Below are 24,733 nucleotides of genomic sequence, written 5' to 3' on the forward strand. Positions count from 1 at the left end.
TTAAACTCATTGATCTTCAGTAAATGATTATTTTTTTCTGTGCATTTGTTGTGTTTGGTTTTTAGATCTCACATGTGAAATCATGCAGTATTTGTCTTTCTCTGACTTATTTAGTGTAATGTCCTCAAGTTCCATCCATGTTGTTGCAAATTGCAGGATTCCCTTCTATTTTCATGGCTGATTTATTCATATATGTGTGTGTGTATAATCTCAAAACCTTTTTATTCATTCATTCATCAGTGGACACTCAGGTTGTTTCCATGTCTTGGCTATTGTAACTAACGCTCCATGAACATGGGGATGCAGGTACCTCTTCAATATAGTGTTTTTATTTCCTTTGCATATATTCCCAGAAGAATTGCTAGATCATATGATAGTTGTAGTAATTATCTGAGGAATCTTTACAGTTTTCTACAGTGGCTATAACCAATTCACAATCCCACGAACAGCGCACAAAGGTTCCCTTTTCTCTACAACCTTGCCAGTGTTTATCATCTCTTATCTTTTCAATAATAGCTATTCTTAACAGGTGTGACACAATATCTCATTGTTTTGGTTTACATTTCCCTATGATTAGCGATGTACCTGTTGACCATTCAAACATTTTCTTTGGGAAAATGTCTGTTTGGGTCCTCTGTCCATTTTACAATTGGATTGTTTCATTTTCACTAATGAGTTGGGGGGGGGAGCTGAGTTCACACAGGGTTTCTCTTCTGTTCAGCTCGGTTGTTAGCTGGTCTGCTAGGGCTTCTCTTGGAGTCCAGATAATTGTGAGAGGGAGACAATGGTAGCAGTGATGGCTAACTTATCTCCTGGTCATGATGGTTATTGTGTTGCTAAGGTTTCTCTTGCTGTGTTCTTGGGAAAGGGCCACCCATCTCGTGTCTGAGAGTTTTGCAACTAAGGACTATTGTTCTCCATCTTGGGAAGGTTGGGATGATGTGCTGAGTGAGGCTGCTGTGTTGGGACATAGAGGTAGGTGTGGTCACAGTGACTGGGACTTTCATCGCCCATCTTCTGAGACTTGGAGGTTTGTTCAGGTTTGCTGTCATCCATCATATCCAGTATTTAGGGAAGCTTTCCTGGATTACTAGGGTTCCTCCTGTCTCATGTTCAGTGTCTGGTGGATTAATTTACTGGCATTCACTCACGGTGCCCTCTGACTTGTGCATAGTTTGAGCTGCTCCCACTCTGCTTGTCTGTGGCTCATAATTGGATGAAGTACTGGCTTGTCATTCATGGAGTCAGGGTTGGGAGTTGAGGGTTCCAGAATCAGAGGTTAGAATTTACGGGTTGGTATTGAAGGATTAGAGGTTGGAATTAGGAGATAAGAAGATAAATGTAGTGGCTCAGAATCTAGAAACGAAGTCTAGGATGAAAGGGTTACGAGTTTAGCAGCGAGGGCTTGGGCTGGTGTTGCAAATTAGTATCAGAAGTATAAAGGTTAGAATGGTGGTCAGAGATCAAAAGTGTTCAAGTCAAGGGTAAGATATTTGAACGGTGGTTAGGGACTGGGGCGGGGTTAGATGTTAGGGCTGCACCATGGGCCTAAGAAACCTAAGTGTAAGGATCAAGAGTCAGAGTTACAAGGTCAGCTTCAGAAGAGGAGGAGTCAGGACCGGGAGAGCTAGGGTTACATTACAAGTCCAAAAAGTTAGATCACTGTCACCGATACGGTTAAGAGTTTAGGAAGTAGAACTGAGGGTAACAAGTTAGGGACTAGGGTTGGGATTTGTTACAGTCAGGGAGGCAGGGTGAGGGTAACTCCCTCTTTTTCCTTGCTGTGAGCAGATTCTCCAAGCAGAGAGAAGACATCAGGTTCTACAGTCACATAAGCGCCAAATTCCAGGAGAGAACATGTCAAGGTTTCATGCCAACTCTTTCACTGCACACCCCTTTTGACCAGGGCAACACCAGGCCCTGAGTTTCAGTGAATCAGCAAGGGAGGAATATGCCAGTCTCCCTCTCCTGCAGGCACTACCCTGTATCTGCAAGTCCTGCTCTTAGGGTCCCCTTCACTTGGCTCAGAGAAATCACCTTTCCACCTCAGAAGCATTCTGCACTCTTACTAATTTTGTTCAGTAGATTTCTAGTCATACACACACACACACACACACACACACACACACACACATCCACACATACAGAGAGGAAGGAAGTGATATGGCTGCTAGCTAGATTCTGATCTCTTCTTTAGTAAGGCCAGAAGAAAGGGTGGGCTAAAGCAACAAAGAAAGGGGCAAATACTCAGAAGAAAAATAGAGAAGGGTAATGGGAAAGAGAATGATGAGAAAGGGTGTTGCTTTAGATAGTAAGTCTGGCCAGGCCTCTCTGAGGAGGTGACACGAGGCCAAGGAATGAATCAAGTAAATACTGGGGAGACAAGCTTTCAGGCAGCGAGAACCTCCTGTGGAGGCTTTGAGGTGGGAACAGGTGGTGGAATGGTAGGAGTGATGGTAGGAGTGAGGGGACAGTGGTCTGGAAATGCACGCAGGTCGGCAAAGGCCAAGTCACATAGTTCTTTAAGGTCCATGGTGAAGAGTTTGGATTTTTTTTCTTAGTAGAGCAGGAAAACACGGCAGTGATTTAGGCAAAGGAGTGATGTGAATACCTTGTACATTAAAAGGATGATTCCACGTGCCACGGAGCAGCCACAGCTACTGAGCCTGTACTCAGTGGCTCAGTGTATTCAGTGGCTCAAGAGATACAGGTTTGATCCCTGGGTCAGGAACATCTCCTGAAGAATGAAATGGCAATCCACGCCAGTATTTTTGCCTGGGAAATCCCATAGACATAGAACACCTCAAAAAAGACTTGGCAGGGGCTGCCACTACTACTGTATATTAACAATGCAAGAAGGCAGTATCTTAAATACCACTATCTAGACACAAGGCTAGACAAAGGTAGATGTCCTTCTGGATAGAATGAACATTAAGTCATAATTAACCTCTTGGGACTTCCCTGGTGGCACAGTGGATGGGAGTCTGCCTGCCAATGCAGGAGACATGGGTTCAATCCCTGGCCCAGGAGGATTCCACGTGCCACGGAGCAACCACAACTACTGAGCCCGCTTGCCTAGAGCCTATGCTCTGCAACAAGAGATGCCACTGCAATGAGAAGCCTGCACAACACAACGAAGAGTAGCCCTTGCCTGCTACAACTAGAGAAAACCTGCACAAAGCAAAAAAAATAAAGATAAATAAAAAATTAGCCTCATAATGGGTGATTCACCCAACTGAATTCAGACTCACAACTGGTATAGAACTACTTCAATCCCACCAAAGCCGAATCAAGACACAAGTTCTTTGTCTCCCGCGTCCCTCCGACAGACAAATACTGGGCACCAACGAAGTGCCAGGAGCTACCCTAGACGAAGAATAAAAGAGAGGGAGCCGGGCAAAGCCCACTCCGGCTGCCCCACTGGCGGCCCCGCTCACTGCCTGGCTGCCACCCTGAAACGCCCATTCTGTCCTCTCCGAGGTCCTCTCTGAGCCACTTGCCCTCGCGGCGCCACCGGCCTGGTCCGCCCTCCCACCTGACGGCGCCCGAGCCCAGCCCACCTCCTGTCCAAGACGGCTACGTCATCTCTTCCTTCCCGGAGCAAGCGCTAGAAAGACACCTGGTCCACCGGGAGGCGGGACCTTCTGTTGCAGGACATTCCGGATTGGTTGGCACAGCACCTCACCCGCTTCCGGCTGCCCGGCAAGGACCCCGAAGAGGGCTGCCCGGTCGATTGCCTAAAGGACCCCGCTTGGACCGAAAGGCTAGCTATCGCAGTGCCTGCTGGCCGGGCCCCGCGGCGTGAGGACCAGGTGACTCGTATCCGAACTTCACCCGGGGCTTCCAAATAGCCCAGACTCTGGAGTGGGTTTAGGCCTCGGTACAAAGGGCCGAACCCGGAGGGCTGCAGGGCGGGAGAAATGGAAGAGCAGGGTGGGGATGAGGGCGGCGTCTAGAACTGAGGCTGTGAGCTTGGGGGACTGGAGGGCGGGGCTTCAGGTTTTGGAGGCAGAAAGCCGAGGTGATGACCAGCGTGGGAGGACGGAGAGCGTGGCTGGCACCCTCCACGAAGCGGAGAAATAGGAGCCTCTGTTATGGAGGCAAAGGCCCAGGGAACTAATAAAACTTATAAGTCTCTAAAGGAGCGACTTTTATGTTGAGCAAGTTTCCCGACCTGTTCCTCAGTTGCAAACCAGTATCCAAGACAAGCATGACTTGGCTGGCATTAGAAAAGGAACCATGCCCTCCCCTGGATAGCCCCTAGCATTCTGGCCTTGGAATAGCTGAATCACTCATTCACTGACTGATTCAACAAATACTGTTGAGCGCCATGTGTGTGCTAGGCACTCTGCAGTACAGAGGATACAGTGGTGAGCCAAACAGATTTGTGCTTTCATGGAGCTGACCTTCTAGTGGGGAAGAGATAAGTGAAGAAGACGTGTAAGGAGCCGTGAGAGTGGGGAAGCAAACTAAGATCTAGTGGGTGAGTAGGAGGTAACCAGAGGGAACACGTTCTGGACTATGAAAACTCTGGCTGTCAGGCCAGAAAGTCTTGGAGCTGCAAGGCCCATGAGGATGGAGCAAAAGCAAGTTAAGGTGTATGGAGTTCTAGATGAGGGATCAGATCACGCAAAGCCTAGTAGGACGTGATAAGGCTTTCAGGTTTTATTATAAAAGCAGTGTACACTTTGAAGGGTTAAGGAGGGAAATGGAATGATCAGATTTACATTTTTAGTTCAATAGCTATTGTGTGGAGAACAGATTATAGAGGGTAGCAAGAGAAGAAACTGGAAGATGATTAAAGAGGCTGTTGCATAAGTCCAGGGAGGGTTGATGATGTTTTAGACATCATTTGGCTAGGGTGGTGGCAGCTGAGAAGGAGAGAATTGTATGGATTGAAAGGGCACTGGTGAGGCAAAATTGCCAGAACTTAGTGATATCATGGATATGGAGGAGGAGGAAGGTGAGGTGGCAAAGATATCTCTCCCTAAATATATGGCAAGATTCTGCTCACTTTTGGGTTACTCACCACCTGGGATGTTAGGGAAACTGGGTTGGCTGATCTTGTACTGGCTAGGCTGCGGTTAGCTTTGTGGATCGACTGGAGCATCAGCCTGAATGCTATAGAAAGGGCATGAGTAGGAAAGACCTTGGCAGTGTTTCTCTGTTTGGGCCAGACCCTAGCACTGCCTTTAATGTGCCACTTTCGGGCTAAGAGAAATAACATGGGTGTCCAGACTCTGTCTCTGTGTGTGTTCATGCAAACCTTCTCTATTGACTGGCAAATTCAGAGGTTCCACCCAGATAATCTTTGAGAACTAGTCCTTAGACCTGCAGAGATGATCAGTTTCTTACATGTAAATATAAGTTCAAAGTTGGAACAGATCTCAAGTTTTCTTAGTCCAGTTTAAAATACTTTTATGTTTTTTATAGCATTTCCACAATTATTTATTGAGCTCATACACCATGATTAGACTGTAGATATACAAAGATAAATAGACTAAGACTATATAGGTTCATTTAGTCAATAAAATTGATTAAGCATCTTTGTGCCAGGCAGTTTCAGCTACTTCAGATATAAAATGAGTACAACTTGTCTTTGACCTTCGAGTTGCATATCTGCAAGCCTTGCCATGGTGAAGGACAGGGAAGCCTGGCGTGCTGCAGTCCATGGGGTCACAAAGAGTCAGACACAGCTTAACAACGGAACAACAAGCCTTTCCATTGAGGTCAGCAAGTGTATTGAAGGGTTTGATTTGGCCAGGATAGATCCTGACTTATCTGTAACATTAGATAAGAAATCGTATGTATCCAACAGACTTTAGGCAGGGGGGTTGGGGAGTGGATGAGAGGGGGATGGTATCCTGGCAACATTCCAATTCTTATCCAACCAGTCTTGCAATTCTAGAATTGATGGGAGAGTGCTGTGTGCTTGTGGCTAGACTCTATAGGAATGTAAATTGTAAATCCTCTGTAAAACACAAAAGATAGGAAGGGAAGGGAGTACTGGCAGAGACAGGTAATATTTAAACTTGAACTTCTCCTGAATGGGTCACTCCTTTGCAGGGTTACAGTTGCATTAACAAGATTATGTCCCCCAGTGGGCAACTTGAAGGCCCCTGTACTATTCCTTTCCCTCAATCCCATGATCCCAATGGGCAGTTAAATACTAAGTAAATGTCACGTGCTTTATTAATGTCAGAAGTGAGAGCCTTAGTTGACTTAAAAGAGTGCGTGGCTCCAGAGTAAGAAGGGTGGGGACTGCAATACTGATGAGTCTCTAATCTGGCTCTCTGGTGCAGGAGGGAGATGACCTCGATCTTGCGGAGCCCGCAGGCTCTCCAGCTCACTCTGGCCCTAATCAAGCCTGATGCAGTTGCTCACCCCCTGATTCTGGAGGTAAGAACACGTCCTAAGCCTCTACTGTATGCCCTGGGCATTGCTTCTGTTTCAGGTGCCACAGGGCCATTTGTGAAGACTGACAACACAGTCCTGTGCTAAATGGTGTGGAGGCAAAGCTAGACGTTGTGGACTCTGACCCCAAGGAGACTAAAAATCTCTTGGAGAACTGAGGCAGATATAAAATATAAGAGGGACTTCCCTGGTAGTCCAGTGGTTAAGAATCTGCCTTGAAATGCGGGAGACATAGGTTTGATCCCTGATCAGAGGACTAAGATCCCACTAAGATTGGGGAACTAAGATGGGGCAGCTAAGCCTACGTGCCACAACTACTGAAGGCCACGGGCCACAACAAATGATTCTGCATGAAGCAATGAAGATCCTGCAACTTAGACCCCAGGCTGTGTGCTGTGCTCAGTCACTCAGTCGTGTCTGACTCTTTGCAGCGCCATGGACTGTAACCCTCCAGGCTCCTCTGTCCATGGGAATTCTCCAGACAAGAATACTGGAATGGGTTTCTATGCCCTCATCCAGGGGATCTTCCCAACCCAGGAATGGAATCCAAGTCTCCCACCTTGCAGACAGATTCTTTAAACCCATGCAGCCAAAGAAACAAATAAATAAAATATTTAAAAAAAATTAAAGAAAGGATCTAATACAGTAAGAAGAACCAAACCTGAAGACAGTGTATGTATACTAATTGTCTATTGTGTATGTGCTCAGTCGTGTCCGGCTCTTTGCAACTCCATGGATTATACTGTGCCAGGCTCCTCTGTCCATGGAATTTTCCAGGCAAGAATACTAGAGTGGGTTGCCGTTTCATCCTCCAGGGGATCTTCCTGACCCAGGGATCAAACCCTCATCTCCTGTGTCTCCTGCAGTGCAGGCAAATTCTGTACCACAGTGCCACCTGGGAAGCCCTAGTTCTCTATTGCTGCATAACAAATTACCACACACTTAGCAGCAATGGCACCCCACTCCAGTACTCTTGCCTGGAAAATCCCATGGACAGAGGAGCCTGGTAGGCTGCAGTTCATGGGGTTGCTGAGAGTCGGACATGACTGAGCGACTTCACTTTCACTTTTCCCTTTCATGCATTGGAGAAGGAAATGGCAACCCACTCCAGTGTTCTTGCCTGGAGAATCCCAGGGACGGGGGAGCCTGGTGGGCTGCCGTCTATGGGGTCACACAGGGTCGGACACGACTGAAGCGACTTAGCAGCAGTAGCAGTAGTAGCAGCTTAAAACAGCTTTCATTACCTGACAGTTCTAGAATGTAGAGGTCCAGTAGCTTTGGCTGAGGGCTAGGTTCTCTCTTAGGGTTTTACAAAGCCGAAGTCCAGGTATCAACTGACTGGGCCCTTATCTCAAGGGTGTGGGGAAGAATCCATTTTGAAGCCCATTCGGAATGGCAGAATTTTATTTCTGTGACTATAGGACTGAGGTCCCCATGTCCTTGCTGGCCTTCAGGTGGGGACTACCATTTTTAGCGACTACTCAACATTCCTCGTTACATGACTCACTCCCATCTTCAAGATAGCAACAGGGTGTCTCTTTTCTTCAAGTCTTAGGCTCTAAAGGGTCCCCAGGGTTCTTTTGGTTAGCCTGGGTCTCCTATTCACACAAATGCTCCCTTTCACTGATTTTTATCTTTGGGGTGGCGTTTGTCCAGGCTGTTCATCAGCAGATTCTGAGCAACAAGTTCCTTATTGTGCGAATGAGAGAACTTCTGTGGAGAAAGGAAGACTGCCAGAAGTTTTACCGAGAGCATGAAGGTAGGAGCCAACAGTCCTCTGAGTGGGAGGCTTCTCTGTCCCTTGAAAGATTTTATTTGGACACCTAAGTCAGGTTCTCACTGACTTCAGTTCAGTCATTCAGTGTGTCTAACTCTTTGTGACCCCGTGGACTGCAGCATGCCAGGCTTCCCTGTCCATCACCAACTCCCGGAGCTTGCTCAAACTCGTGTCCATCGAGTCGGTGATGCCATCCAACCATCTCATCCTCTGTCGTCCCCTTCTCCTGCCTTCAGTCCTGGCATCAGGGTCTTTTCCAATGAGTCAGTTCTTCGCATCAGGTGGCCAAAGTATTGGAGTTTCAGCATCAGTCCTTCCAATGAATATTCAGGAATGATTTCCTTTAGGATTGACTGGTCTGATCTCCTTGCAGTCCAAGGGACTTTCAGGAGTCTTCTCCCAACACCACAGTTCAAAAGCATCAATTCTTCGGCGCTCAGCTTTCTTTATAGTCCAACTCTCACATCCATACATGACTACTGTATTTACAAACTGTAAAATTCAGCCAGTCTTCTAAAGAGTGGATTGATAACACAAACTTGTCATGATTATCAGTGTTTTGAAAATATTTTCTAGGAGGGTCCTACCTCATGGTATCAACAAGAAATTTAGTTTTATATCCTGATAATATCACCAGCGAACAATTTACTCTGTCAAGTACTCTTACGAGTCCAAAGGCTCATGATTTCATTTAATTTCCCAGCAACCCCATGAGGTAGGTATTATGTCCCCAGCACACAGATTAGGAAACTAAGTTAGGGAAGTTATTGATTTACCCGAAACTATACAGGTGGTAAGTTGGAGAGCCTGGGTTCAGACCCAGATAAGTCAGACTCCCTGTTCCTTTCTCTAAACCAGTGATTATTCCCTCCAATAGGGAGGCAGGAGTATAAAAAGTTCTCTTGGCACCGGTGTCTTAATGGAGGTCCTCTCTCCTTGCAGGGCGCTTTTTCTATCAGCGGCTGGTGGAGTTCATGGCCAGGTATTTCTCATTTTGGTTCCAACGTCTTCATCCGCTGAGACTTATTTCCCCTGGCCCCCAAGTAGATTTGTTCATTTTATTTGCCACTCTTTAAAGTTGTAAGCAATGTCGAGGTTCTGAAGAAGCATGGGCTTGGGCCGAGACTGACCCTGTGGCCACCTGTTCTGAGGTGCTTGCTGACCCAGGGGCTGTAGAAGAGTATTATTGATGCTTCCTAACAACTCTGCTGTCTCGGTGGCCTTTCTTCTTCATCCGCGGCCTTCTGTCACCTCTTTGAAGCGGTACTCAGCTAGAAAGGCAAGGAGACTCTCAGGATGGCCAGTGTGCACTCCTGAACCCAAAGCCAGACTCCTGACACGTGCTCCCTTGGTTCACAGTGGGCCGATCCGAGCCTACATCCTCGCCCACAAGGACGCCATCCAGCTCTGGAGGACCGTGATGGGACCCACCAGAGTGTTCCGAGCACGCTACGTGGCCCCAGATTCAATTCGTGGGAGTTTCGGTCTCACTGACACCCGTAACACAACCCACGGCTCAGGTGAGGCTGCCTCCTGTGTCCACAGTATTAATAAGGGAATTTGGTTCAGGACGGTGGGCAGGCTGGATGGTGGGCTTGAAAGGCAGGTCCCCAGTGAGCTTTCCTCCCAGTTGGCCCTTTGTGGTGACCTCGGCAGATGTGGCCCAGGACTTAGGGGCGGGAGAAGTACAGGCTCTGGTTTCTGAACCCAATTATGACTGCTGCTTGCCTCTACCCTGCACTTCCTGTGAGAACCCCTGCTTTTTTTTTCCTCCCCTTACAGACTCTGTGGTTTCAGCCAGTAGAGAGATTGCAGCCTTCTTCCCCGATTTCAGTGAACAGCGCTGGTACGAAGAGGAGGAGCCCCAGTTGCGCTGTGGCCCTGTACACTACAGTCCTGAGGGTGGCATCCACTTTGCTGCTCCTACAGGAGGCCCAGGGCCAGCCTGACACAGGCCTGTCAGTTTGTGAAGACTGGCGGCATTGCCCAACCTTCTTTCACAGACCTCCGGTCCCAGAGCATTCTTCTAGGACCAGAGAGGCCTGGGGCTCCTTGCGCCATCTCTGCTGGACACCGCCACCTGCGTGAGGGCCTAAGCTCCTCACTGCCACCTCTCCTAGAATCTCACTGTCTACCTCTTCTCTGGAATGTTCATGGGTGGTTCAGAGGAATGATGGCTCCTCTTTTTTCTGAGAACTGTTCATCATTTTCAAGGAGAAGCTTGCCCAGCTGACTTGCCTGAAAAATGCAGTGACTCTGTATTAGCCACGTTTGGTCTGTTTTCCTTAATAAAAGTCAGTATGCTACTGAATAAAGGCTGGGAACACTACTTGAGATGCTATCTCTCTCTCCTTAACTGGAGTAATCAAACCTGTCCTAAGTCAAGTTTCTGGGCTATGCTAAGTGAAGAGAGAATTGTGTCAAAATCTCCCAGGAGGTTCATGCAGCGTGCAGCTTCTGTAGGGCACGAAGGCACCTGGCATAGGCCTGCATCCTGGAAGAAGAGGCATCTTTGGTTTGAGCAAAAGTATGTCTGCCCAGTAGTGGCATATTATGACTCACTTTTTTTTTCCCTGATTTGCACAGAGCCACTAAAGGTAGCCATGTCTCTGCTGTAGCTGAGGATGACAGTTCCCTACTGCTATGACAAACGACCTCAAGATTCCATGGCTTAAAACAATAATGACTTGAACTTGTTTATATGTTTGTGGATCGGCTGGGTGATTCTGCTGGGCTCAGCTGGACTCACATGGCTACGTTCAGCAGTTGGGTCCAGCGTGGTGTTTCCTCCTGAGCTGCTGCTTTGCATGGTTATTTCAGGGTTCCAAGAAAGCAGGCTTCCATTCGTGAGCTTATCGAGCTTCCGCTTGGGTCATGTTTGCTGATACCCCACTGACAAAGGCAAGTCACGTGGCCAAACCCAGAGTCCATGTGGGAAGCAACTGCACAGGGCACAGATTTAGGGAGGTGTGAATCATGAGGGAGCATTACCATGACAAGCTACAAACTGAAAGTGAAGTGGCTTGAATTTATATATAGAACTTATGAAAACAAATATTTGCACAAGCCAAGAAAAGAGAAAAAAGCCAGAGAAGGAAGGCTGAAGCCTTGCCGACATACTTGCACTCATCAGGCTCCTCTCCTGAGTGTGTCCTCTGGTGTGTGTTGAGGATTGTCTTGTGACTAGGACCCCACCCACACTCCCTGTGAACAAAAGGCTTCTCACCTGAATGTGTCCTGAGGTGTAATTTCACCCTGAAGTCTTGGCCACAGTTCCTGCATATGTAAGGTTTATGCCCTCTGTGAATCCTCTGGTGCTTAATGAGGTCTGATTTTCACTAATACCTCACCCACACAGCATGCACACAAAGGGCTTCTCCCTTGTGTGTGTCCTCTGATGCAGTGTGACTTGAGGCTAAAAGCACACATAAACCTTCTCCCCTGAGTGTGTACACTGGTGGTTGTAAGGGGTGACTTATCTAAAAAGCCTGACCCACACTCCCTACGTATATAAGGCTTTCCTCCGTGTGTCCTTTGATGTCTGATGAATGTGACTTCCGACTAAAGCTTCACCTACACTCTGCACACAGAAGATCTTCCCTCCCCGTGACAGCCTGCATCTGAAGAGGTTTGACTTCTGGCTAAAATCCAGTCCATACTCTCCAAACCTGACTGCTCCAGATCCTGAGATTTCTACCCTCCCAGGAACGTTGTCTGTTTCCCCAGAGCTTACCCTCTGGGTTAGACTGAGCTGCACCTTCAACACTTAGTTGCCTCCCTGAGAGTTTACTGGTGGTCCTGGGGTGGGCTAGAGAAAACCACTGAAGTCCTGCTCTCATTGGAACTTTAAAACAAAGGGGTAGAGACCCTCACTCTCTGATGTTCTGCTTTGCCCACCACCACCCTTCCCCCCAGTGTTTTTTATCAGAATGTTGCTGCTGCTGCTGCTGCTGCTCAACTGGGCAAGGATCTCCTGGTTGGTGTTGATTTCCTGCACATGAATCTGGAAATAGGATGACTGCAGAGATCACGCTGGCTGAGAATCTGCTGACTGCCAGAGAGAGAGAGGCCAGGGATGGATTTCTGGCTTTGAAACTGAAGAAAGAGTTTTCAGTCAAAGTAGTCACAGGAAGGGTTAGCTAGGCTTTTCCTCCTTGTCTTATAATGTCTTATAGCCCATTCATCATTGATAGCCATTAATGTCTGTCTCTCCAAGATAAGTTTCACCAGACCTATATTTCCATTCAACCCCTTTTAACTTTTTATTTGGAAATAATTTCAAACATACAGAAAAGTTACAAGAATAAGGACAGTACACAGAATAGCTCTGTACCCTTTACCCAAACTACCTATTGCTAAAATTTGTATGTTATTTATGTGTGTGTACATATATATGTAAATGTATTTTTTTCTTTGAATCAATGCATACATCAATGCTCTTTACCTATAAATACTTCAGTGTGTGTCTGACAAAAATACGGATATTCTTTTTCATAACCACAATACAGTTATCAACTCCTGTAAATTTAACATTTATATAATACTTTAACAACTATCAGGGCTTTCATGATAGCTCAGTTGGTAAAGAATCCACCTGCAATGCAAGAGACCCTGGTTCAATTCCTGGGTCAGGAAGATCCCCTGGAGAAGGGATAGGCTACCCACGCCAGTATTCTTGGGCTTCCCTTGTGGCCCAGTTGGTAAAGAATCCACCTGCAATGTGGGAGACCTGGGTTCAATCCCTGGGTTGGGAAGATCCCCTGAAGAAGGGAAAGGTTATCCACTCCAGTATTCTGGCCTAGAGAATTCCATGGACTATATAGTCCATGGGGTCACAAAGAGTCAGACATGACTGAGTGACTTTCACTTAACTATGGTATGCCAATTTTGTCAGCTGATCCAATAATGTCCTTTATAACATTTTCCCTACAGTACAGGATTGTCTACAATCATATAATTAGTTATGTTTCCTTAGTTTCCGTTAGTGTCTCTTTCTTGAGATTGGCATTTCTGAAGAACAGAGTTCTTTTTTCAGAGAATCTTTCTTATGTTTAGAATATGTAAGGAATGTTCCTGACATTTTCCTATGATTAGATTCAGATTATATACCACAGTCAATTTTTTAAAAAAGATTTATGTATTTTATTTTTAGGCTGTGGTGGGTCTTTGTTGCTGCACACGGGCTTTCTCTAGTGGTCGCAAGCAGGGGCAACTCTTCATTACAGTGTGGTGGGCTTCTCACTGTGGTGGCTTCTCTTGTTGCAGACCATGGCCTCTAGCCATTCAGGCTTCAGTAGTTGCAGTGCATGGGCTCCGCAGTTGCAGCTTGCGGGCTCTAGAACACAGGCTCAGTAGGTATGACACACAGGCTTAGCTGCTCTGCCACATGTGGGATCTTCCTGGACCCGGGATTGAACCAGTGTCCCTTGCATTACAAGGCAGATTCTTAATCACTGGACCACCCTTTAGTCAATTTTTACTTATTACATCTTTTATTTGAATCAAGCCAAAAAAAAAAAAAACCCACAGTAGAACCTATTATTCTCTATATTATCCCAATAAGGAATCTTCCAAGTAAACATCAGAGGCATCATCAGCTTTGTAAGAATCTGCACTTATACTAAAATTATCTTCTAGGCCATAACCAGTTACACTGACACATAAGCTACAACGATTTGTTTCCAAGAGAGAACAATCTTCATGACCATTATGGGAAAGTTCTTTGTGACTTTTTCTATGAAAAGAAAGGGTGGATTGACATAAGAGTCAGTCTGGATGTCTCTAATACAGAAGACAGTGGAGAATAGTGGCTAACCAGAGCACATGTGAAACCGCATTTGAACTTCCCCAGTCATTATCTGTCCAACTTCACTGACTCTCTTAGGACAAAATGAAGGATGGCTAAGACATGTTGCTCTAGAGGGTCTACTGAGCCCAATCAAGTCAGGACCCGCACTGATCCAAAGGAAGTACTCTCTGGAGCCATGAGAGTTCTGTTCTGGGATCATGACTAGAAGAATGGGTTGGGAACAGGTGACTAAAGCTAATTCCAATCTCTTCCTTCTTTATTGCACATTTCTAAGAAATAGAACTGTTCTCTTTATTAAAGAATGTAAACGTATCCAGGACTTCCCTTGTGGTCCAGTGGTAAAGAATGCACTTGACAATGCAGGGGACACGGGTCTGATCCTTGGTGGGAAGATTCCACATGCTGTGAGGCAACTAAGCCCATGTGCCACAACCACTGAGCTCGTACTCCAGAGCCTGGGAGCTACAACTACTGAAGCCCTAACCCTAACCCGTGTGCCTGTGCTCCACAATAAGAAAAACCACCTCGATGAGAAGTCCGTGCACCACAACTAGAGAGTAGCCCCCGCTCACTGCAACTAGAGAAAGCCCATGCAGCAATGAAGGCCTAGTGCAACCAAAAATAAATAAATAAATATATATCCATAATGTTCAGAGTAAAAGCCAACCCCTGAGAGTGGCCCCCCAGGTTCTACATTCTTTCATAACCTATTGGCTTTCTGACTCCATCTGTACTCTACCATTTGTTCACTCCAGTCTGAGCTACATTGACCTCTGTCCTGATGCTGTGTACTCAGTGGTTCCTATGTCTGGAACACCCTTCTCCCAGATATACTACTGGTATATCCCAAGAACACAGAACTGGACTTAACACTTAATAGTTAAATACTTTTGAGTGAATGAGTGATAGAAGCAGTGTTAATTAAGAAAGAACTTGAAAGGTTAGACAAAAGACAAACACATGTCATGTTCTCAACAGTGTTAGAATCAAAGGCTCCTTCTCATAGTCTGTTTTATAACATCTCATTTACTGTCTTGAAATGAGATTCATATTGAATAAAATGTCCCCATACACAGAATTTTTTAAAAATAGTGCCCTAACCCAAAATATAAAAGAGAAATAAAGGAAAGTAATTCACAATAAAATATTATGCTTTTCAATATGAATTTCTTGGAACACTACATTAGGAGACACAGTGAAATAATCAGATGCTATAGCTATAGGCAGATCACAGTTACAAACAGAGACAGACATGGACATGCCTTATTGATGACATGTGTACATTCTATTGATGACAGACCTGTACAGGTGTGCTATATGGGTGGTAACTCAAATACTACAGCCAGCAATGCCACTGGTGATGTAATTTTTTCTTTTTCTTTTTTTCCAGCTATGCCAAGCAGTGTGGGAGATCTTAGTTCCCAATCAGGGACTGAGTAAAGGCCATGGCAGTAAAAGTACTGAGCCCTAAGCACTGGACCACCAGGGAATTTCCATGCCTTTCATATTGATGAATACTTCTTGATAAAGTTCAAAACTATTTTCCCCTTGATTTACAATCTACTATGTGAAAACTACTTTACAGTATTATCTAAAGTAGATTTATATTCTAGATTCAGAGCATTATAAATAGATCCATGGCCTGGAGAGAAAAAATAGAAGAGGGATGAAGAATTGATACAGGCTTAAGAAACATTTTTTAAAAAAGGAATGTGTGGATCTTGTCGAGATCCTGATTCAAATTCGCAAAAGACTTTGAGATGATCAGGTAAATTTGAACACAGACCAAGTATTAGATAATACTGAGGCACTACTGATAACGTTAGTTCTAAAATGTCTTGTAGGTCTTTATAGAACCGTTCAACTTCAGCTTCTTCAGCATTACTGGTTGGGGCATAGACTTGGATTACCATGATATTGAATGGTTTGCCTTGGAAACGAACAGAGATCATTCTGTCATTTTTGAGATTGCATCCAAGTGCTGCATTTCAGACTCTTCTGTTGACCATGATGGCTACTCCATTTCTTCTAAGGGATTCCTGCCCACAGTAGTAGATATAATGGTCATCTGAGTTAAATTCACCCATTCCAGTCCATCTCAGTTCGCTGATTCCTAGAATGTCGACGTTCACTCTTGCCATCTCCTGTTTGACCACTTCCAATTTGCCTTGATTCATGGATCTAACATTTCAGGTTCCTATGCAATATTGCTCTTTACAGCATCGGACCTTGGTTCTATCAACAGTCACATCCACAACTGGGTGGTGTTTTTGCTTTGGCTCCATCCCTTCATTCTTTCTGGAGTTATTTCTCCACTGATCTCCAGTAGCATATTGGGCACCTACCGACCTGGGGAGTTCATCTTTCAGTGTCCTATCTTTTTGCCTTTTCATACTGTTCACGGGGTTCTCAAGGCAAGAATACTGAAGTGGCTTGCCATTCCCTTCTCCAGTGGACCACATTCTGTCAGACCTCTCCACCATGACCCGTCCGTCTTGGGTGGCCCCATATGGCATGACTTACTTTCATTGAGTTAGACAAGCTGTGGTCCATGTGATCAGATTGGCTAGTTGTCTGTGATTGTGGTTTCAGTCTGTCTGCCCTCTGATGCCCTCTCTCAGCGCCTATCATCTTACTTGGGTTTCTCTTACCTTGGACGTGGGGTATCTCTTCACTAGTAAAGTAATGCTCAAAATTCTCCAAGCCAGGCTTAAGCAATAAGTGAACTGTGAACTTCCAGATGTTCAAGCTGGTTTCAGAAAAGGCAGAGGAACCAGAGATCAAATTGCCAACATTCGCTGGATCATCAAAAAAGCAAGAGAGTTCTAGAAAAACATCTATTTCTGCTTTATTGACTATGCCAAAGCCTTTGACTGTGTGGATCACAATAAACTGTGGAAAATTCTGAAAGAGATGGGAATACCAGACCACCTGACCTGCCTCTTGAGAAACCTGTATGCAGGTCAGGAAGCAACAGTTAGAACTGGACATAGAAGAACAGACTGGTTCCAAATAGGAAAAGGAGTACGTCAACGCTGTATATTATCACCCTGCTTATTTAACTTATATGCAGAGTACATCATGAGAAACGCTGGGCTGGATGAAGCACAAGCTGGAATCCAGATTGCTGGGAGAAATATCAATAACCTCAGATATGCAGATGACACCACCCTTATTTCCAGTAGTCATGTATGGATGTGAGAGTTGGACTGTGAAGAAAGCTGAGCGCCGAAGAATTGATGCTTTTGAACTGTGGTGTTGGAGAAGACTCTTGAGAGTCCCTTGGACTGCAAGGAGATCTAACCAGTCCATCCTAAAGGAGATCAGTCCTGGGTGTTCATTGGAAGGACTGATGTTGAAGCTGAAACTCCAACACTTTGGCCACCTCATGTGAAGAGTTGACTCATTGGAAAAGACCATGATGCTGGGAAGGATTGGGGGCAGGAGGAGAAGGGGACGACAGAGAATGAGATGGCTGGATGGTAACACCGACTCAATGGACATGAGCTTGGGTAAACTCCGGGTGTTGGTGATGGACAGGGAGGCATGGTGTGCTGCGATTCATGGGGTCGCAAAGAGTCAGACATGGCTGAGTGACTGAACTGACTGAAGAAGAACTAAAGAGACTCTTGATGAAAGTGAAAGAGGAGAATGAAAAAGTTGGCTTAAAGCTCAACATTCAGAAAACTAAGATCATGGCATCCGGTCCCATCACTTCATGACAAATAGATGGGGAAACAGTGGAAACAGTGGCTGACTTTATTTTGGGGGGCTCCAAAATCACTGCCGATGGTGATTGCAGCCATGAAATTAAAAGACGCTTACTCCTTGGAAGGAAAGTTATGACCAACCTAGACAGCATATTAAAAAGCAGAAACATTACTTCGTCAACAAAGGTCCGTCTAGTCAAGGCTATGGTTTTTCCAGTAGTCATGTATGGATGTGAGAGTTGGAGTATAAAAAAAGCTGAGCGCCGAAGAATTGATGCTTTTGAATTGTGGTGTTGGAGAAGACTCTTGAGAGTCCCTTGGACTGCAAGGAGATCCAACCAGTCCATCCTAAAGGAAATCAGTCCTGGGTGTTCATTGAAAGGACTGATGTTGAAGCTGAAGCTCCAACATTTTGGCCACCTGATGCAAAGAGATGACTCATTTGAAAAGACCCTGATGTTGGGAAGGATTGAAGGCAGGAGGAGAAGGGGACGACAGAGGATGAAATGGTTAGATGGCATCACCGACTCAATGGACGTGAGTCTGGGTAAACTCTGGGAGTTGGTGATGGACAGGGAGGCCTGGCGTGCTGCAGTTCATGGGGTCACAAAGAGTCGGACACAACTGAGCTACTGAACTGACTGACTGACTGATAATGTGGTTATATATATATATTTAAAGTCCTTATTTGTTAGTTACATTATGATATATTTAGGAGTATTATGTCACATTATTTGGGATTTAAGTAATTCAGCAATAAAAGAAAAAACATATAGAGAAAAGGAAGGATGAATTAAGTGTAGCAAAACAGTATGAAGTCTGAAATGGATCCAATATGATCCAAAGTTTCCATCTAAAAGATTAATTTATTAATAATTTGAGGGAATGTACTTCTCAGAATCAATGAAATGTGTGAGCATAGTGACAGAGAAGACCACCAGGTGAAACAAGATAACAACAAGACCAAATTGGACTGGCTAGCTGAAAGCAAATTTAAACGGGTGAGTCTTCACTGAGACAGATGGAGAAACTAGGTGAAAAGCCAAATGGAGTGAAGTGGGGACAATTCTAACTGATGAAAGCAGTTCAAAACAAATACAAGCAGAAAAAAATAGAAGAAATCAGAATTACTTAATTCATAGCTATGCCAAATAGAGAAAAACCTTGAAGAAGCTTTTTACAGAAATTGACGTGCAACTCCAAAAATAGCAGTCTTAAGAACTCAGGAATATCCAGAATAATTCTGTATCTACCAATGGAGGCAAACAATCAGTTTCAAGTTTTCAATAAATAAACAAAAATATGATTTATGACATCAAATAAATTTGTTGTTGTTTAGTCGCTAAGTCCGACTCTTTTGTGACCCTGTAGACTGTAGAACTTATAAACCACAAAGCTGGTGACTTCCCTGGTGGTCCAGTGGTTAAGAGTCTGCCTTGCAATGCTGGGGACTTGGGTTCAATCCCTGGTCAGGGAGCTAAGATCTCACCTCCCATGGAGCAACTAAGCCCGCGTGCCCCAGCAAAAACCCAGTGCAGCCAAAGTAAAATAATAATAGTAAAAAGAATCAGTTAAAAAATACACAGAACTGACAGATTTAATTACACTTTAAGATTTTTTAACTTGTAGGACTCAGAGGGGCCTCTTTTAATATTTTGCTCTCCTCCTTGCTCTCTGCACTCCAATCACACTGGCCTCCTTACTTTCCTATCTCGGGGTCTCAGCACTGGTTGTTTCCCTGCCCGGAAGAGTCTCCCACCACACCCACATATATACCTTCCTTACCTCTTTCAAGCTTCTGCTCACACACAGGTCTTCACAGAAGTCTACCTTGATCGCCCAACTCTGACTCTACACTCTGGCACTCTGGATCCCCCTTATTCTGCTCTACTTATATATTTGTACATATTATACTTAGTATAATTTCCCCCCTCCCTCATGACCCAGGTCAATCATAGGTTGGTCATATCTACAATTTTTACTGCAGAGGAAGAAGGATGAATGGCTGGCTGGATGGGTGGGTGGAATGAAGGACAACCTAATTGTAGTATGTGGCATATATGGCATTTCAAGTCAATGAGGAAACAATGCCTCTTTAATAATTGGTGGGCACAAACTACTAACTACATGGCAGTTCAGCATATAGTAAAATTGCAAACGTGGCTTCTAAAACCATTAGAATCTTCACCTTGGTAGAAAAGAAAACGTGAGTCCCAGCAGGCATTTGGTTGTGACAGATGCATCCTCCTGCAATCTCACATTCTCAAGTCACCATCAGGTCCTTAGTTTTCTCTCTACAGCACAACCCAACCCAGGAAGACTCCTGGTGGCTAGGGAAAAGCGGCTGAAAAAGCCATTCTGCAGGAACCTCCAACAGAAACATTAAATGTGGCAGATACAGACCCCTCAGACAAGACAGGGTAAGAATGCCCTCCAGACACATCAGCTTCTCTAGGAAGTGTCCCCAAGAGCCCAGGAAGGCTCTGTCTGATGCAGAAATATCCCTTCTCCTAGGGCAGCGCTATCCAAGAGCAGTATAGGAGCTACAGTGCCAACCATATATGTAATTTAAAATTTCCTGGACTTCCCTGGTGGTCCCAGGTGTAAGACTCCGTGCTTCCACTGCAGGGGACATGGGTTCCATCCCTGGTCGGGGAACTAAGATTCCGGACTCACGCATGCCACACGGCACCATCAGGGGAAAAAAAAAATTCCATAGCAGCCATCTCAAATAGTTTTTTAAGAGGTGAAATGAATTTTATGGGCTTCCCCGGTAGCTCAGACGGTAAAAAATCTGCCTGCAATGCGGGAGACCCGGGTTCGATCCCTGGGTTGGAAAGATCCACTGAAGAATGGAATGGCAACCCACTCCAGCATTTTTGCCTGGAGAAATTCCGTGGACAGAGAAGCCTGGGGGACTACAGTCCATGGGTCCCAAACAGTCGGATAACACTGAGTGACTAACTTCACTTCTTCAACCCAACGTATCTAAGATATTATCATTTCAACACATATGCAATGTTAAAAGGTTCTCAATAGCTTAGATTCCTCCCCCCCCCCCGTTATCTCTTTGAAATCAGATGTGTTTTGCACACCTACAGCACATTTCAACAGACATTAAAAAGACGGTTAAAGCGAAATGTAGTCTCAGCAAAATAATAACTTTGTGTCGGGAGCTTTCCCGGTGGCTCAGCTGTAAAGAACCTGCCTCCATTGCAGGAGTCACAGGTTTGACCCCTGAGTAGGGAAGATTCCCTGGAGAAGGAAATGGTAACCCACTCCAGTACTCTTGCTGGGAGATCTCATGGAGAGAGGAGCTTGATGGGGTACAAGTCCATGGGGTCGCAAGAGTGGGACGCGACTTAGCGACTGAACAACAACCTTGTGTCTGATGAAAAACATGTTCTAGACTTCTTCATTATTCAGTTAGATATTAATTAACAGGACATAAGAATGTAGTTCTTCGGTAGCACTCGCCACAATTCAAGCACTCAATTTTCGCCGGCATCAGGAGTGGACAGCGCGGACAGGACCCCCGCGGCGGAAGGCGAGGCCGGGGACTCTGGGGAGGTAGCTATAAACCACAAGAACAGGGTACTAGACAACGAGGGAGGGAACGTTGCCCCCACCCACAAGGAAGGCAAGCAGTTGGGAGGGGTGGTCGCATCCTCAGCGGGCATCTCCACAACTCCCTAGGGAACCAGCCCCGGGACACCCAAGCCCACGCCAGGCCTGCGCCTGAGGTCCGAACGCCCGGGGATGGGGTGCGGCGGGGGGCGGTCGCTCTCTTCCTGCCCTAGCACTTGGCCAGCCGGTCCACCTCACAGTCCGCGGGCAAGCCCAGGAACTGCTCCCGCGAGGTCCACATCTGCTACCGGCTGGGCGACGCGGCAGCAGCAAAGTTACTGGCAGTTGCGTCCAGCGGCTAAAAGATAGCGCAGCCCTCCCCTAGCAAGGAACATCGCAAAGGCAAGGAAGTGCGTCACGGGGCAGCGCGCAGCCTGCCGGGAAGCGTAGTTTGGGGCCAGAATGCGGCTCTAGTGAAACGGGTCAAGATTGTCCCAGCGCGTTGACCTGCTCAGTTCTCCTCTAGCACGTTTTTTGTTTTTACCACCAGTACCCATAAGCAAAACATAGTGTTGATTCCACGTTTTTAGACATTACATAAGTAGCCTTATAACATATTTACTAGCTCATTTTGCACAGTTTTTTTTTTTTTATGATACACGGTAATTCATTCATTTGTGTTCACTGCTGTTTGGTATCTATTGTAGAAACAGACCAATACTCCAATTGGATATTATCATATATGTCTCCTTGCACACCCATGGAGAGTTTCTCTAAGTAGTGGTCCACAGACTTTTTACTGTAATAATCCTTTCACATTCTTTAAATATTTTTTCCAGTTTCATTTGAGATATAATTGACATACAGCACTACAAATTTCAGGTGTACAGCATAACGAATTGACTTACTTATATTGTGAAATGAGTACCACAGTAAGTTTCCTTAACGTCCATAATCTCATAGAGATACAAAAAACAAATGAAGTCTTCTCCTTGTGATGAGAACACTTAGGCTCTACTCTCTTAACAACTTTCAAATATACCATACATCCGTGTTAGCTATGGTCGTCATTACATCCCTGTACCTGCATACCCTCCTGAAAGGAGGACTGCCTCACCCATCCGGGAGTTAATAGGAGTGATCTCTGTCTGTCTCTCTCTCTCTCTCTCACACACACATACACGTTCAGAGGACTTTCAGAGTTAAGGACCTGGTCCTGGTAAGACTGAGAGGGAAGAGAAGTGAATTTGAATGTTGAGGAAGTTGTCTTCAGAATTTATTTTTCAGAATTCAGAAGTCTGAGCCAGGATAACCTGATCCTTAGGACTTCACGCCGTGATGATATCTTTGATTGCCTCACCAATTCTCTTTACTTTTTTGAGGATTTTCTGCCCACCTCTCCGGAGTGAGTCCCTCAGCCGTCGGAATAGCCCCACACTCTGAATCTGTGAAGCAGGAGGAAATAGTTGTTTTGGGGGATTGGCTCAGCATTAAAACCAGACCCCTTGCCACTTGAACACTCCAATTCCTGGGCCACATCAGGAAGCTTGGAGCACCAGTTTACCTCCCATATGATGTTTGGAGCCTGTGGTTAAATCGCCATACCACAGACAGATAAGCAAACCAAGGTCCCTTAGATGACAGGGGGCTTCCCAGGGTCAGAAGCCCATCCCAACAAAGCTGGAAGGGAACCAGGGTTGAGAGCTCATGACTCGAGTCAATGCCTCTCAAACTTCAGCATCGACAGAAACCCCTGGAGGCTTTGTGAAAATACAAAAGGCTACCCCCCATCCAGGTATCTGATTCAGGAGGTCTGAGTGGGGCTGAGAATTTGCCTCTACGTCAGTTCCCAGTTGGGGACCCCAGTAGGGAACCATGGCTCTAAGGGACGCAGAACCAGGACCGAAGACCGGGGGCTTGGGGGAAGGAGGGGCCAGGGTAGGAGGACCTTTCTCTGCCCTGGATGGGGCAGCGGGTCATTGGTCCAAAGGAAGTTCCACAACCCACCCCTCAAGCAGATCTCGCAGTACAGAAGGGGCCACTTACATCATTACAAGTGATGTCGAAGTCACCCCTGATCTGGTACAGGGTGACTGTCCCCACACACTGTTTCACCAGCTGGAAAAGAAGGCTTGAAGTCAAACTAGAAACCCCAGGCAATATTTCTCAGCCACACCCCACCTCACCCCAGGGTGCAATTCTTTCCCAGAAGTCCCCTGTTCAGCTCCCTGAGAGGCATTTTCCTGCTCCTTCAGCCACCAGGCTCACCCCATTCTCCTTGAAGTCACACTGCTCCGGGGACTGCTGGCTCGTCCTGGGGCACACGGTCTCCTTTATGCTGAAGCTCGCAGGCTTTCGAGCTCCCCGGTCCTCCACCTGGACAATGATCAAAGTGGGGAGACTGGGCTCAGGCTCAAGTTTCCTTCTCTGATCTGTCTCCCTGCCCCCTACCCAGACGGCAGCCTCTCCAGCCCCCTGTGCGTCTGGCCCTGGGCTTGGTGCTGGGAGCACAGCGGAGGGGACAGACCCCGTCCCCGGCCTCACGGGCACACAGAGAGCAGGAGCGGACCTCACACCCGCGCTGATGGCAGCGCCTCCCCTCAGAGGGGCTGAGGGAGTCAGCGCCGCCTGCAGGGAGAGCCCTTGTCGCTGGAACCTCCAGGCTGACAGAGTCTTCCCTGGTAGGGAGACACCGAGGTGCAGAGGGGACTTCAGCAGGGAAGTCACCTCACAGAACCAGTGACCCCCTCTGTCCCTGGAGCTCCCAGAAGTCCAGGGAGCCAGATGTGCAGGGAGCCTGATCCCACGGAAGAGATGCTAAGGCAAGAAGCCTGGGGCTGAAAGATGACCCAGGTCTGGGAAGGTTTCCTAGAAGAGGTGGGAGCCCACCTAAAGGGAGAACTGTTCTTCCTGACAGGAGGTACAGCCTGAGTGAAGGGGCGACGGTGTGGCTGAGGACGTCAGGAGACAGATCCCCTTCCCTGACCCCTCCCCAACTCACCTCCTTCTCGGGAGGCGGGTCTAGCTCCAGGAGGCGGTAGAGATTAGCTTCTGAGGACCGTTCATTGAACTGATCCACAGCGCGAAGCACGGCTTTCCTGTAGCTGAAGGGCCAGGCGCTGGCCGAGGGCACCACTAGTCCCAGCAGCAGTAGCCACAGTGACCACCGTACCAGGAAGAGACTGGCCCTCTGGGTCTCCATGGTCCCTAAACTGCCTCCTCCCAGCCTGAGGGACCCTCCTTTTATGCTCAGCCTGAGCCTGATGCAAAGGCTCAACCAGAAGTCTTCCTGACCTGCCCCATCCCTGCCCTCCTCCCAGGGTATGAGACTGACTTGCCTCAGCCCCTGCTGTTGCTTCATGGGATTTCTGGGCGGTGGGCAGGGAGGCCCCTGTGCAAGGTGAAGAAATGGTTTCTCCATCTCCCTGACAATGTCTTGGCCTCTACTGCAGTCAA

General features: G+C 46.5%; 2 protein-coding genes across 8 annotated transcripts; one reads left to right on the top strand and one right to left on the bottom strand.

The window, feature by feature from the left end:
* Window positions 1-3,775: 3,775 nt before the first annotated feature.
* NME6 (NME/NM23 nucleoside diphosphate kinase 6) lies at window positions 3,776-10,506 on the top strand. 7 transcript variants are annotated; one of them, XM_081525752.1, is made up of 7 exons: window positions 3,776-3,880; window positions 5,557-5,729; window positions 6,303-6,399; window positions 8,071-8,173; window positions 9,134-9,173; window positions 9,551-9,711; window positions 9,974-10,506. In XM_081525752.1, the coding sequence occupies exons 2-7, from the start codon at window positions 5,671-5,673 to the stop codon at window positions 10,138-10,140; spliced, it is 627 nt and encodes a 208-aa protein (XP_081381878.1). In that variant the 5' UTR covers window positions 3,776-3,880; window positions 5,557-5,670; the 3' UTR covers window positions 10,141-10,506. The 7 variants fall into 7 exon arrangements, with proteins under 7 accessions (XP_081381878.1, XP_081381879.1, XP_081381883.1 ...); XM_081525753.1 differs by having other exon boundaries at window positions 3,776-3,812; window positions 5,561-5,729; XM_081525757.1 differs by lacking the exon at window positions 5,557-5,729 and having other exon boundaries at window positions 3,776-4,483.
* Window positions 10,507-22,531: 12,025 nt separating this feature from the next.
* On the bottom strand, window positions 22,532-24,491 carry LOC145520106 (cathelicidin-7-like). Its single transcript, XM_081525760.1, has 4 exons — window positions 24,279-24,491; window positions 23,546-23,653; window positions 23,324-23,395; window positions 22,532-22,722 (listed from the first exon to the last, which is right to left on the bottom strand). The coding sequence occupies exons 1-4, from the start codon at window positions 24,477-24,479 to the stop codon at window positions 22,606-22,608; spliced, it is 498 nt and encodes a 165-aa protein (XP_081381886.1). The 5' UTR covers window positions 24,480-24,491; the 3' UTR covers window positions 22,532-22,605.
* Window positions 24,492-24,733: the final 242 nt, after the last annotated feature.

This window comes from Giraffa tippelskirchi, chromosome 9 (assembly GCF_054371585.1).
Source record: "Giraffa tippelskirchi isolate mGirTip1 chromosome 9, T2T-mGirTip1v1.2.pri, whole genome shotgun sequence".
Classification (NCBI taxonomy): Eukaryota; Metazoa; Chordata; class Mammalia; order Artiodactyla; family Giraffidae; genus Giraffa; species Giraffa tippelskirchi.